General features: G+C 50.6%; 2 protein-coding genes across 2 annotated transcripts in view; both read left to right on the forward strand.

The window, feature by feature from the left end:
• Nucleotides 1-14,031, forward strand: part of LOC111138601 — an 896,555-nt gene that overhangs the window by 662,020 nt on the left and 220,504 nt on the right. The gene's annotated exons all lie outside the window — the stretch shown is intronic.
• On the forward strand, nucleotides 10,587-10,898 carry LOC111138555 (histone H4). Its single transcript, XM_022490574.1, has one exon. The coding sequence runs from the start codon at nucleotides 10,587-10,589 to the stop codon at nucleotides 10,896-10,898; it is 312 nt and encodes a 103-aa protein (XP_022346282.1).

Here is a 14,031-nt window from a genome sequence, read left to right on the forward strand (position 1 = left end):
GCTGCTGCCCAAGAAGACCGAGAGCCACCACAAGGCCAAGGGCAAGTAGAAGACTGGCCGAGTGTGCAGCTCAAATCTCCTGTCCAAACCAAAAGGCTCTTTTCAGAGCCACTCTCTTAATCAACAAAAAGAGCTGTGCCTTTAAGTCACATTGTTGGCATAGCAAAGTATTAAATACTAACAAATCCTGTAAAGCAAAGAAAAGCTTGTCTAAGGTATTTATAAATCTGTTATTTGGCCCAAGAGACAACCTTGCTCTAATGAACCCATGTGAGCAAAACTGGGGTATCCTGATTCCTCTGCAGGATCAAATGTCCATCTGGAGCACAAACTTGTTGTCCTGTTATGGCAGGGACAGTCAGGGATCTAGTAGGACCTGAGGCCACACACAGGGTAAGATCCCTATCTGCTTGGCCTCCCTGGGATACCACGGTCCTAAAAACCCCAGGGGGCTGGGCCGGGAATACCAGAGGAAAAACAACCCAAGGGGGCTGGGCTGGGGAGCATAGTCTTGCTGGAAGTTTGCCCCTGGCCAATCAGACAAAGACGTGAAGAAATCCTGAACAGCTCCAGCTAAAACTGCGTAAAAGAAAATCTCGTTGCTGGGAGTGGAAAGGGGACATTCTTGGATCCCCCTCTCCCTGTGAAGAGCTGATTCTCTCCTCTTAACGCTTTGTCTGCTGCCCCTCACTCTGTGTCTGGTCTCCCTCTTTATTCCTCCGAGCGGCAGGACCAATGACCGTGGGCACCAGAAAGCTGCGATAAGAAAAAATCCTGAAACATTTTCTTGGGGACTCAAGGATCTCTGGTCGTCATCGAGGCGTCTAACCGTGAGTAGTGGACAGCCAGTATCTCTGTTACAGTCAACAAGATGGGCCTCATCATCTCAGAGTGAATGGCACGGCTGCGGCCCTCAAGTCTCAGGTGATAGGTTCCCACTGATCCCTCCTCTAAGGGAAGGAATGCAAAAACCCCGGGAGGGTCCCCCCAGACATCCCCTTGCCAGCGGTCCCCAAGGGATCGCACCCGCAGTCGCAGTCACCTGCTGCGGGGAGAAACAGCCTCTGCCTCCGCCCTCCCGGCTGTGGTCCTGCTCCTTCACCTGTTGCCGGGTCAAGTGGACAGAGCACTTAGGCACGTGGCGTCCTCTGGGATCTGGCCCAGAACTTGTTAGGAATAGCCCCTCAGCTCCCCTCATCTTAAACCCCTTACTGGAGTTCTGCCCGCAGTGTTCTACCTGTGACCCTCCAGCCACAGAGCAGGTTTGTCGTTTTTGTGTGACGGTCACTATACCCCACACCCTGTGGATCGGGCTTGCCTGACGGGGTGAGGGACAGCCTCCGGGACCCACCTGTGCCATTTGGTTCCACTTGGCGAGGTGCCCGCCCCTCTGCTCAGCTGTGACCGTCCTAGGATGGACCCCCGTCCGGCTAGAACACACGTGTGTAGGTAGTGTCGAGAAGGACAAGGGAACGGACTTCTACCTCGGCTGTGTCCCCTGTCCCCGTGGCCCATCCTGTGCCTCCAGAAATTGGCCTTTGTAAGCCTCACAACAGGTCTGTCAAACAGAGCGATTTTATTCTGCCCATCACGCCGACGTCCACTGGGCCCGGAACAGTCTGGGACATCCATCTGCCACTAAAGGGGCCTTACTGGGTCACGGCCCATCCGCTGGCTGGGAAATGCAGAGACAGTAAAAGTCAGGACAAGCGGGGTGGCTCCCTGGAGGTAGGAGCAAGCCAGGTTAGAGTGACTGACTAGCACCTCGCAGAAGGAACAGCAGTCCTGGCTCGCAGTCGCAAAGACACCCAGGACACTGGGTCAGGATGAAGGCCTCCTGGTCAACTATGAGGAATGAGGTTAGGGAAGCCGTTGCCCCCTTCCCGTGGACGGGGATCGCAGTCCCCTGACAGGAGCCAGTGCTCCTCGGGGGCGCTTCCTGAGTAACTGGAACGGTTTCACCCGCAAACCCCTAAAGAAAAGGCAAATTCTTTTCTTTGGTTCCACGGCATGGCCACAACACAGAGTGGAGGAGGAGACATGGCGGCCTGAGGGATACGTCAGTTATAAGACCCTGTTGCGACGGGACTGGTTTTGCAAACGTGAGGGAAATGGGGAGAAGTACCCAATGTGCAGGGTTTCTGGGCCTTAAGGGAAAATAAGGGCCTGTGCCAGCCTCCTGCCTGCTCTCTCTCAGGGCTGGACACGGGGGGCGGGTGGGGGGTTGTGGTTAGGGGGTTAGGGAGCAGGGGGGGAGGGGGTGGTGAGGAACACAGGGACCCCACACCCACGCCAAAGGCAGACAGGCAAATGGTGTCCACAGAGGATTTCCAGCCCCAGCCCCATCTTCTCTGGGGTCTCCGTCCCTTTCCTGTTCGGCTGTCCTGGACCCCCTGCTGCTCTTGGGGCTCTATGTCTTGCAACAATATACAGGACCCAGAGGAGGACCAAGGGCAGCTGCCACTATGGCTGGGGTACAGGTGTCCTTGTCATTGCAAGACCAGAGACGAAGGGGACCTTGGGGAGCTTTCCAAAAACCCATATACCTATACAGAAGGTTACCAAAATCTTACTTGTGATTGAATTAACCGGGAAGGAGGAAATGCTCCTGTTAAATCAATCCCTCTCTGAGGCAGACAAATGCGGAGTCCTGGGCACCGTGGAGAGAATGGGGACGAACAGCTGAGTAATTCCCGAGCACCGCTGGGCCCATGGGGGACTTCCAGTTCTCAACTGGGGCCCAAGATCCCAACTGGGACCCTAACGATCCCCTCAGAAACTGGTACCTCGGTCACTTCCAGGCCTACGTCCTGGAGGGATTAAAAAGTTTCAAGTCTTGAATCTCGCCAGGCTACGTATCCTGACCCAGGCTCCAGAGGAAAACACGACAGCCTCCTAGAGAGGAGGGAGGCTCTCATGAAACATACAGCTGTCTCTCCTGATTCTCCCGAGGCCAAGATAGGGCCCAAGACAAAACTGTGATCCGGTCAGCCCCAGATATTTGGGAAAACCTGCAAAAGTTGACCGCCGGCCCTGAGGGGCCCCTAGAAGAGCTCTTCGGAGCTGCTAACTGGGTCTTTTACAACTGGGACCAAGAGGAGAGTGAGGAACAAGAGAAGAGGCTGAGAAGGAATTTCTAGGGTCTACTTGTGGCCTTAGAGGCCGTTACCCATCAGCCCCCATCCCCACCCCAAGGCTCTAGTATTAGATGCCTCGTCTGTGGCCGCCCAGAGCACTGGCAGCCGGGATGCCCTCAAAGGGGACAGCAAAATGAAAGCCCCCAAGCCCTGTCCTGTTTGTGGAGGACCCTGGAAATATGAATGCCCTCGAGGACCTCCATCTTCGAGGCCTTAGCACCCCCAACAGGGTCGCGGAGCTCTTCACGGGGCCTTCCCTGGGGCAGCTTGCCGTTGGGAACCCAGAGCTACGGGTAACTCATGAGACAGGGAAAGCCAGTCTGTTTCCTTCCACCTTCCCTGTTCTCCTCCCCACCCCGGTGCCCACTGCCCGGCCTCCACGCCGCTGGTCAGGGCATTGCTAGACAGCCCAGAACTAGTTTTTTTTCTCTCCCCCTGGGATGTGTCTGGGGTGATCTAATTTTCTCTCACTCCTTGTTAATGCCTGAGAGCCCCACACCTCCCTTAGGTAGAGATATTATGGGCCAATCTGGGAACACTCATGTTGATGGCCCCTGGACAGACGGGCAGTCACCTCCCCTTATTAGAGGCTCATACTAATCCCCAGGTCTGGGCAACTCAGCAGTGGGTTGGGCCTTACCTGCAGTGCCCATTCACAAACACTTTAAAGATCCCACAACTTGCCCCTGTCGGAACAAGTACCCTCTAAAACCAGAAGCAAAGAAGGGCCTAAAAAAAGCCATAAATAATCTAAAGAAGTGGGGGTGGGGGGTCTTAAAAGAATGCAACAGCCCATGAAACACCCCAGTTTTGGGGATACAAAAACCTAACAGGGAGTGGAGATTGGTACAAGATCTCGAATTATTAATGAGGCTGTGGTCCCAAGTCATCCCGTCGTCCCCAACCCTTGCACACTGCTGCCTCCGATCCCCCCTGACACAAGCTCCTTTACAGTCCTAGGCTTACAAGAGGCCTTCTTTTGCAAGCCACGCCATCCAGATTCTGTTTCTGTTTGCAGTCGAGGAGCCCACGAATCCGACCGCCCCGTTCACACGGACAGTTCTACCTTGAGGGTTCTGAGATAGTCCCCACTTATTTGGACAGGCCCTGTCCTGAAATCATGCAGAATTTCCAGCTGAGGACTGGGTCCTCCTACAGTGTGTGGACCGTCTCCTGCTATAAGCCCCCTCTGAGCCGAGTATACAAACTGGCACCCAAAAGCTTCTACATTTTCAGAGTATGGGGGGAATAGAAGGTCTGCCAGCCTAAGGCTCGATTATGTGAGACATGTGTCCAATATCTGGGTCTGGTTCTTTCAGAAGAAGATAGGATACAGCCCATTGCCTCATACCATCTCCTCAAAACCCTTAACCGGTTGAGAGATTTTTCGGGCTTCGCTGTGTACGTCGCTTATGGACACTGGGGTATGGGAAATCGTGTGTCCTCTTTGTCAGTTGATCAAAGGACAGGACGTGCTGGAAACCTGCTCATTAATACTGAACCCAGACTCAGGGCTTTTAAAGACCTCATCAAAGGACGCCTGGGTGGCTCAGTCTGTTAAGCATCTGCCTTTGGCTCAGGTCAATTCCAGGGATCGAGCCCCACACTGGGCTCCCCGCTCAGCAAGGGGCCGGCTTCTCCCTCTGCCTGTCGCTCCCCCTACTTGTGTTCTCTCCATCTCTGTCAAATAAATAAATAAAATCTTTTAAAAAAAGTAAAAAGCTCAGTGCCCCAGCTTTAAGCCTCCCTGCAGGGAGGTCTTACAACTTAGATGTGACCGAGAAGAAGGGAGTGATTTTGGGTATTCTAACCCAGGCCCGGGAGCCCACTCCATATCCAGTGGGATCTTTAAGAAAAGACCTTGACCTGGTGGCCTGTGGGCTGCCAGCGTCCTTCAGGGCCGTGCCTGCCTCAGCACCTTTAATCCCCGAAGCTACGAATTAACTCTGGGAGGGATCTTACTGCACACACCCCTCCCCCATAACCGTCAAGGCCTCCTCTCCACGGATAGTGACCACGGGCTCACGGACAGCCGCCTTCTGCCGCACCCAGCGCTCTTGCTGGAAGGTCCAGTCGTGCAAGTAAAAACTCGCTCCACTTTAAACCCCGACCCCTTCCTTCCAGAAGAGGGTACAGAGCCAGTGCACAGCCGTCAACACATCATAGCTCAAACCTATGCTGTTGGGAGAACCTAAAGGGGACCCCAACAGAGAATTCAGAGGGGACCCTATTCACTAAAGGAAGCCCATTTGCTGAGCAAGTCACCCGAATGGTTGGGTGTGCTGTGATCACTTTACCACGTCACCCGAAATGAGAAAAAGCGATCCTGTGCTGTCTGGATCGAGCCCCCGCTCCATCCACAGCCCTCACTCAGCCGGGCGATGGAACTCAGTAGAAACAAAAGTGGCAATGTCTATACCGACTCCAAACACGCCTTCCTGCCTTTGCATGCCCGTGGCACAAGGTGGAAGGAGAGACAGTGTCTAACTGCCTCAGGTTCCCCCACTAAATATCACCCAGAAATCACCTGCCCCTACAGGCCATACCCCACCCCCGAGAGGTGGCAGCAAGTGACACCAGAGAGGAACAGGTGAAGTGCTGGAAGGGAACAGCCTGGCAGATGCAGCGAAATCTGCCGTCAAGTCTTCGGCTGCCCCTGTGGTTGCCTCCCTAGTCTGGCTGGCTGCAAACCCAGGGGAAAACTTGCTCCCGCACAGAGAAAAAACAATGGGCATCAGAAGGAGGCAACAGCCTCAGCCTCCAGGCCGACTCGGGGTAAGATCGTAGGCTTCAGCCCTGGGCAGCGAACCAAAGGAAGGTTGGGAAAAGCCTACATCAAACCCTCCATCTGGGACAGGATAAAACCTTGCAGATGACCCACATGCTTTCTACAGGAAAAAACCTGGACAAAACCTTTAAGTATCTTTTAAAGACTTGTGAAGTCTGCCACAGAAATAACCTGTACTCTCATCCCCAAATCCCCAGAGGCAGACAGTGAGTGGGGAGCTGGCCTGGGGAAGGCTGGCAATTAGCGAATGGATTTCACAGGTATGCCTGAGGCACAAGGGGCCCAAAGCCTCTGGGTTTGGGTAGATAACCTTCTCACGCTTCTGCAGAACCAGAAGGCCTCAGTGGGGGTAAAGGCACTAGTAAGTGAAACCATCCCTCAGCTGGGACTCCCCTGGTCTGTACTCCCCATTGCCTTACTCCGGATTAGAAACGCCCCCGTGGAAACGGGCTTGAGCCCCTTCCAGGTCTTGTATGGGAGGCCCGTCTGTGTAAATGACCTGCTGGTGGACAAGGGAGTCTTTGACTCGGCAAATCATGTCATCCTTCTGGCAAGGTCTCCATGAGCTCCTTGGGTGGTTCCTAACCCTCAGTTCCAAGACAACCAACCTTCCCCGATCATCCCAGGGACCAAGTGCTTGTTAAAGATCTTTCCTCTTTATCTTTGTCTCTAGAGCCTGTCTAAGAGGGCGCACACACAGTCATCTTAGCCTCCCCAAAGGCTGTCAAGGTACCCACGGTCAAGGCCTAGATCCACTATCCTAGAGTCAAGCCCTGGTTTCCAGTGGAAGAAGACAACAGGAAACCAAGATACCACTGCAAGCAAGGAAGGGCTCAAACGCATCTTTAAAAAACAGAAAAGCCAACGACACCAAGCTAAGTACTTCAACCCCTGATCAAAGATGCCGTTGAATGCATTTGTTCTCTTTCTCCTTCTTTCTCTTCCCAAACTTCTACATTGCCACTCATCTGCAGGGACCCAAGGATGGGTTCAACCCAGTGCCACTCCCTTCAATTTGACTGATTGTTGGGTATGTGGGAAAGACTCAGTAGGGACCGCTGTGCCCGCCCCTATCGAGGTCTGGCTGCGGGCTAATTACTCTGTCACTCCTTTTGTCTCCTATATTAATTCATTCCCCAATCAAAATATAGAGCAACTATTTTTTAAAGCTTGGAAGAAGGACATGGAAACCAAAGTAGCCAGTGTCCCCTGGTCCGACAACACCCCAGACCTTGCCTGGCTGGCTCGGCTCCGGATCAGTACCTCAACAACATTCCCTATTTGCTGCGAAAACACCTACACTCCAAACTCGGGGATTTTTGTAGGAAACCTTTCCACGTCCCAGTGCAACTTCACCTTCCAGGTCCCTTCAAGCGCCGCAGAGGAGCCTTGGAATAGCTCCCTTTTCAACTCGCTCAGCGCCTACAAAGACCCTGATCAGCCTCACCTCTTTCTCCGGGCCCAGGATCCCCTAAAGGAAAAGACATCTTTTTGGACCCCCGCTAACAACTCCTGCTCAGCAGGGTGGTCCCCGGAGTCCTGCAATTCCTCTACACTAGGGTTGGCCAGAGGTTTGCTCCTCTCGTCCCAAGAATTCTTCCTGAAAATCTATCCTTCCAGCTCACTTGCCGTCACGGCGGGCGAGCGGCTCTGGTTCGATGCTTCCCTGATATGGAGGAAGTTGTCAGGCGCAGCCTCTGCCTTCCCACCGAAGCTTCTCTTTAAGTATGGGTTCCACCTAAGCCTCCGTGCAGAAGACGGTCTGTTCTTCTACTGCGGGAGAAGGGCACGCGCGTTCTTACCCGCGCAGTGGACAGGGCGCTGCTCCCTCGCCTACCTAGCTCCGCTAGGGCCCCACGCCCCTGGGGCCGGCCACATGCCGCAGGTTGGAAACCAGTCCGAGCCTTGGATATAGAGACCTGAGGACTCCCTCTATTTGGAGGGTGTGGCCCTCCAGAATCCCCGGGGCCCTGGACCTCGGGACCTCCTGTCCTCCCATGCTCCCATGCAGGGGACACCTGCAGCCTCCTCCAGGAAGCCGGTTTTATATTAACAACACAGGTCAGGGAGTGCCTCGTTCAGATTCGTCAGGTAGCCTGGTGGCCCAAATAGAGGACCCCTCCTTCTGCTGGACCTCCCTTTGGGTCCAGCAGAGACACTGACTATGGCCATTAATGGCCCCAGAATTAGTCGTCTTCCTCCTGCTTCCCTTCTGACCTTGTATTCTAAATGCCCTTGTCCAACTTGTTTCTTCTCCTGTCTAGGCAGCCACAGATGGCGACCCTGCCTACTGTAGGGGCCTCAGGACAGACCTCTGAACCCATAGGCACCCCTCCCCAGCAGGAAGTAGCCACGGATCAGTTATCACCCCTGTTCCTGATGGCAGTTTGGAGTTACCTGTTGGGGGGTGGCGGGAATATGTCAGGGACAGATCGGAGATGGACAGGCAAAGAGCCATACAGTAGGATCAGAGCCCGCAGGAGTAGGATCAGTATCGCCCCTGCTTGGCCGGCCTCACAGGTATTCTTGGACCTGAAGTCTATGGGGACCCAATCAGTCATGATGCTGTCCCTTTCGCTCCCTTCATCATCCCCTTCTCATCACCAAGTCATTAGCCGGAGAGGGTCTTCTGTTCCTCTCCACCCCTGTACACAGCAGCCAATGTTCACTTATTACTCATGGATGTCTTAATGAAAATCAGCTTCTATGGCATTCCTAGTCTGTTGGAATAAATTTATTTTCACAGTCTCTTGAAATCTTTGTATGTCCTACAGTTAAATCTGAATTGCAGTCACACACCAAGACAGACAGCGTAAGTAACCACAGCAATCACAGATAGGAGGTATGTGCTCTGTAGACTCAGTATATTATATAAAGTATCTCCATTATTTATTTTTTGAAAGAGACATGCATGGGGAAGAGGTAGAGTGAGACAGAGAATCCCAAACAGGCTCCAGTTCAGCATGGAGTATGATGTAGGTATTGAACTCACTACCCCGAGATGACCTGAGCTGAAATCATGAGTCAGACGCTTAACAGACTGAGCCACCCAGGTGCCCCTGCATTAGCTCTTAAAATAGCTTTATGAGTTAAGTATTGTTATTATATTATTCCCACTATTGATGAGCAAAGGTTTAGAAGACATAAGCAAGTGCCCAAAAGCCAATTGGTAGAAGAGATGCAACTTAAGATCAAATTTTTCTAACTCGAGTTTCAGCTCTTAAGCACTTTCTAAAACAATTGAATAATGGGTGACGTTAGTTACAGGAGTTTACGAAATTATGTTAGTTTCAAGAATTTTGGAGTATGAGTCTGTATTTGTTTTCTTTTTAAAATAAAATTCAATGTATGCAAAAATTAATTCCATATTAAATACCTTATGAAAACCAAAATTTAAAAAAATCAAAAAATAGAATGTTTAGTCATTAAAAATTAAAAGGCTTAAAAGCAACTAGAAGCACAGTTTCTGAATTTAAGTACTTGATTTTTGTAGGGCATTCATTGTATTCTAATTAATTTATAGGTAATGCAATCATGATCAGAAGCTCAAAGAGATTTATTTTTCAAAACTGCTACAGTGATTCTAAACGTACACACACACATAAAAGGAGTGTGAAACTAGATCAGAAACTTTTGAAAAGAAATAATGGAACCCACAGTGCCAAATTATGACCTGTAAGACAACTACAATTTAAAATTTTGATGTAGTAAACAGAACAGTGTAGGGGAGGAAAAATAATTTCCCCTCTACCCTTCTAGGTGCTATGAACCTCCCCTTATAATAAAAGACAGATTAAGGAGGAAAACAAAGAGCAGTTTAATGACATGGACACCTCGTGTGTACATGGGAGATGCTCTGAAGAGCTGAGTGGAACCCGAAGAGGCGCCAGCCACCCCTGGAGACACCACCTTCCGCTAACAGATGTTGGTGTGGGAAGGGAGTGCCCAGGGAGCCAGTCTGGGGTTGGCGGGAAAAGGATGGGAAACAAGGTTGTGATGCCGAATTAAGCTGGGGCTTTCACAAGGACAGGAATGTCTGGTGATTTAGTCATCCTTCTCTTCCTGGTGCAGAGAGGGAGACACTTAGAGGTTGAGAATTTCATAAATGTTAAAATGTCCCGTTAGGAAGATTTTAGAGATTCTCCCGTGTCGGTGTTTCTTAAAAATCATCTGCTCGCATATAGTCCTTATGCCAAAGAGGCGCATTTGGTTGGGGGGTGGGGGGGCGTCTTCTGCTACCCTCCATACCAAAGAGGCCTATTTTGAGACAGTATGTCCTGAACTCCAACACTCCTGTTTTGGGGTGACGTCTTAGGGTTCCCTTCCCAGCCAACAATCATTCCCCTTCTGAATGAGAGAGGACAGTACTTTGTTGTAAACTAGAAGCCCCTAGTAACGTTCTCATGGGGGAGATTCCTGCAGACACCAGTACGAACCGGCTCAGAAGAAGCCAGCCCTTCCACGCGACCTTGCTCCCTCCAGCACAGTCCTAGGAGCTCCGCCCAGAGGTGGGAGGAGCCGGAGAGCCGGGGTGGGTGCGGGGCCTCGGGGCCCGCCCGCGGTGTCAGTCTTCAACGAGGTCCGACTTCTGCTTATAATTAGCGCTGACGGACAAAAAGGGCCCTCGGTGTGTTGAACTCACACAGACCGCTTAGGTTGACATGTCTGGTCGCGGCAAGGGCGGGAAGGGCCTGGGCAAGGGGGGCGCCAAGCGCCACCGCAAGGTGCTGCGCGACAACATCCAGGGCATCACCAAGCCCGCCATCCGGCGGCTGGCCCGGCGCGGCGGCGTCAAGCGCATCTCCGGCCTCATCTACGAGGAGACCCGCGGGGTGCTCAAGGTGTTCCTGGAGAACGTGATCCGCGACGCCGTCACCTACACGGAGCACGCCAAGCGCAAGACGGTCACGGCCATGGACGTGGTCTACGCGCTCAAGCGCCAGGGCCGCACCCTCTACGGCTTCGGGGGCTGAGCCTCTGCCCTCCGCTTTGGTTTCTGTGAAAATCCTAAAGGCCCTTTTCAGGGCCCCCACTTCTTTCATCTCAGGAGCCGTGACGCTGGTTTGTCTTTAATAGTGTCGGATTAGGGCCATGAAAGTACATCCATTCCCGTTTGCGTAGAAGCTTCCCTGGTTTCCCCGTGTGCAACTAGAGAACGCATGAGCCCTTTCATTTTTCATGCTCTCCCACAGGTTTTTGGAGAGTTGCATTAAGTTACTGTTGACACTTCAACACTTCGTAGGTACATTTATTTTTTTTTTAAGATTTTACTTGACAATACAAGCAAGGATTGTGGGAGAGGAAGAAGCAGGCTCCCCGCTGAAGAGGGAGCCAGATGCGGGGCTCTGATGCGGGGATCTGATCAGGCCCTGATCGCAGGACCCTGGCATCACCACCTGGGCCGATGGCGGGCGCTTAACCCATTGAGTCACCCAAGTGCCCCAGACATGTACACTTTAAAGTGAAATTTTAATGCCATAATGGGAACGTTGGCATGACAGTTGGAAGGAAACGGGTTTAGGACTTGAGCAGGAGCAGCACGGCTTTCTCAGTATGACGGATCCGCAGGTTTGGGGGTTGCAAGGAGCAAGAACCGCAGGTGCCTCAGCGCTGAATTCCAGAGAAGGTGCATCTCGTGTACACGAGGCCGTGCAATGTGATCACGTTTAGTGATCTGCATTCTGGTGCCACGTGTCCTCTGCTCAAGAAACAAATGAGTGTTAAGTAGACTTAATTGGAGAGCAACAATTGGGACAGTTGGTGAGACCAAGCATGTGACCAGCCTTGGCTCCAGTGCTGGGGTCTGCTGGGAGTGGAGACCCAAGCTCCTAGAGGATGGACAGGTCAGTACACCACAGACCAGGTGGTGAGGGTGGGATGCAGTTAAAAGGCATTCCAGCTAAATGATAAGGGAAACAACAGAAATGTTGCCATGAAAATAGGCAGCCCTAGCCCAGGAGAGATCTTTGGTAAAGAGTCGAAAAGGAATCAAACACAGAATAAGGCCATAAATCTAGAATCTAGGATTCTCCCAGAGGAAGTCTTAAAAAGTAGAGAAAGAAACCCAGAGTCGAAGGGGAAGACTTGGGTGTTGGTAGGAAGCTTGGCTAATGCTCACACACAGATGAAAGTAGTAATTGCCGAAATGTATAGAAAAACAGTAAGCGAAGATAAGATGTATACATTTTAAAGCTGAAGTTAAAACTGTCAACATCGGGTCTCACCAAGATTTAACCCTTGTTAAGGTCAAATGCTAAATGTGCATCCAGCCCATCTACCGGCTCAGGAATGTTTCCTCAAGGACCCTAGAGGCATTTCTGAAATACAGTGCTGTTTTAATCATGGTGATCTCCCATATTCCTGGGAAGACTTGGGCCGAACTTCAGCTAAGGTATGGCTCCAAATTGTAACACTACTGTGTTTCAGATGGGTTGTGTCCATTTAGCTATCCAACAGAGTGAGATTTCTTTTTGTCTCTGCTATTCCCATAGCAGATTGCCTGTGATAGTCATTCTGGTTTAACGCTTACTCAATAATAAAACTTCTGGTTCTACTACCTTTGTGCAGCGGTTTTCTAGGCTGGGAGATTTTTTTAATTATATTTCCCAACAGCTTCTGAGGGTCAATTATGTATTTATGGCTTTCCATTAATTTTTTCTTCTTTTTTAAAAAAATTATTTATTTATTTAACAGAGAGAGAGAGAGAGAGCGAGCGAGCGAGTGCACAAGCAGGGGGAGTGGCACACAGAGGGAGAAGTGGGCTCTTGGCAGAGCAGGGATCCCAATTGTGGGGCTCTGATCCCAGGACCTGGGATCATGACCTGATCTGAAGGCAGATGCTTAACCGACTGAGCCACCCAGTTACCCTGCTTTCCATTGATTTCTTGCATAATTTTGATAGTAGTCTCTTGGTTATTAACCCCCCCCCAAAAACATTCCCTCCATATTCCATATATTATTTAAATATTTCTATAGCTAATATTCTAGTACTTGTCTTTAGATGTCTGACTAATGTTCATAACCTGATTTAATGAAACTTAACACTTCTTGATAATACTTTTCCTAAATGCAGGCCCTACATTTTGTATAATGAAACCTTTTAGGTATCACTTATATCTAAACTCCTCTGTAGTTTCCCAAGTGGCCACTGGGCCACACACAGTTTCTCATTTCATGAGAAGAGACATAGTTTGTATTGTGATTAATCATATACAATTGTGAAAAGTTTTCTTATATATCATGCAGTAGGGAAAAAAAGAGCAAATCAAAAATAAACTATACATCCTTGCTAACCAGAAAAAAATATAAATGTTAATTATACTTTTAAAATTGGATAGAACATACTTACATTTGCTTAATCTTACATTAACTGTAACTCAGTGTTTATTGGCAATCACAAATAACACATTCGTCATTCGTCCATCATAAATGCTGAAGGAGTGCTATTATGATCATTGTCCTTAAAGACGAAAATACCTTAAGTTCTCTACTTTTTATGGTAAGTGATGGAGGCCAGCAATAGGCCACTAATTGTCCCTCCAGGCTAATAGTTTACTCCTGAGTTGCCAAGCCGGGTCCCATTTAGAAGCTGAGATCAATTATAGTCAAACTTAGAAATTGCCTTTTTCTGACGGAACACTTGCCGAGTTTTGGTCTGGACATTTTTCCAGCTCTCCTAAAACAACTCTCCATTAGGATATTTCTGGCAAGGATATTACTGGGGTAGAAGGGTTTTCCTTCGTGTCCATAAAACAGCAAACTCTTCTGAAAGAAGCTGTGCCCAACACAAACCGCCCCCAAACCTCTCACAGGACCAACATTTTTGAGCACGTTCTGCTGTAATTTGTGACACCAAACCGACCAGGGGCAAGGTTCCTGGATATAGGGTTGACTGGCAGGACTAGAAATCAGGCCGGGTACGGGGATATGACCCGCAGTGCAACACGGCCGCGCAGACCAGTGAGCCCCACTAGTCAGAGTTTCAGCTTCTCTCGTGAAAGGGTGGGAAGCCCTGAAAAGGGCCTTTTATTTTTTTGGACGGGAGGATAGCGGGAGGCTCAGCCCCCGAAGCCGTAGAGGGTGCGGCCCTGGCGCTTGAGCGCGTAG

Source organism: Enhydra lutris, unplaced genomic scaffold, assembly GCF_002288905.1.
Source record: "Enhydra lutris kenyoni isolate GAN:26980312 unplaced genomic scaffold, ASM228890v2 scaffoldscaffold93, whole genome shotgun sequence".
Lineage (NCBI taxonomy): Eukaryota > Metazoa > Chordata > Mammalia > Carnivora > Mustelidae > Enhydra > Enhydra lutris.

What these genes read in the sequence shown, in the direction of transcription:
- LOC111138555 (XM_022490574.1), top strand. Translation starts at nt 10,587, where the DNA reads ATGTCTGGTCGCGGCAAGGGCGGGAAGGGCCTGGGCAAGGGGGGCGCC.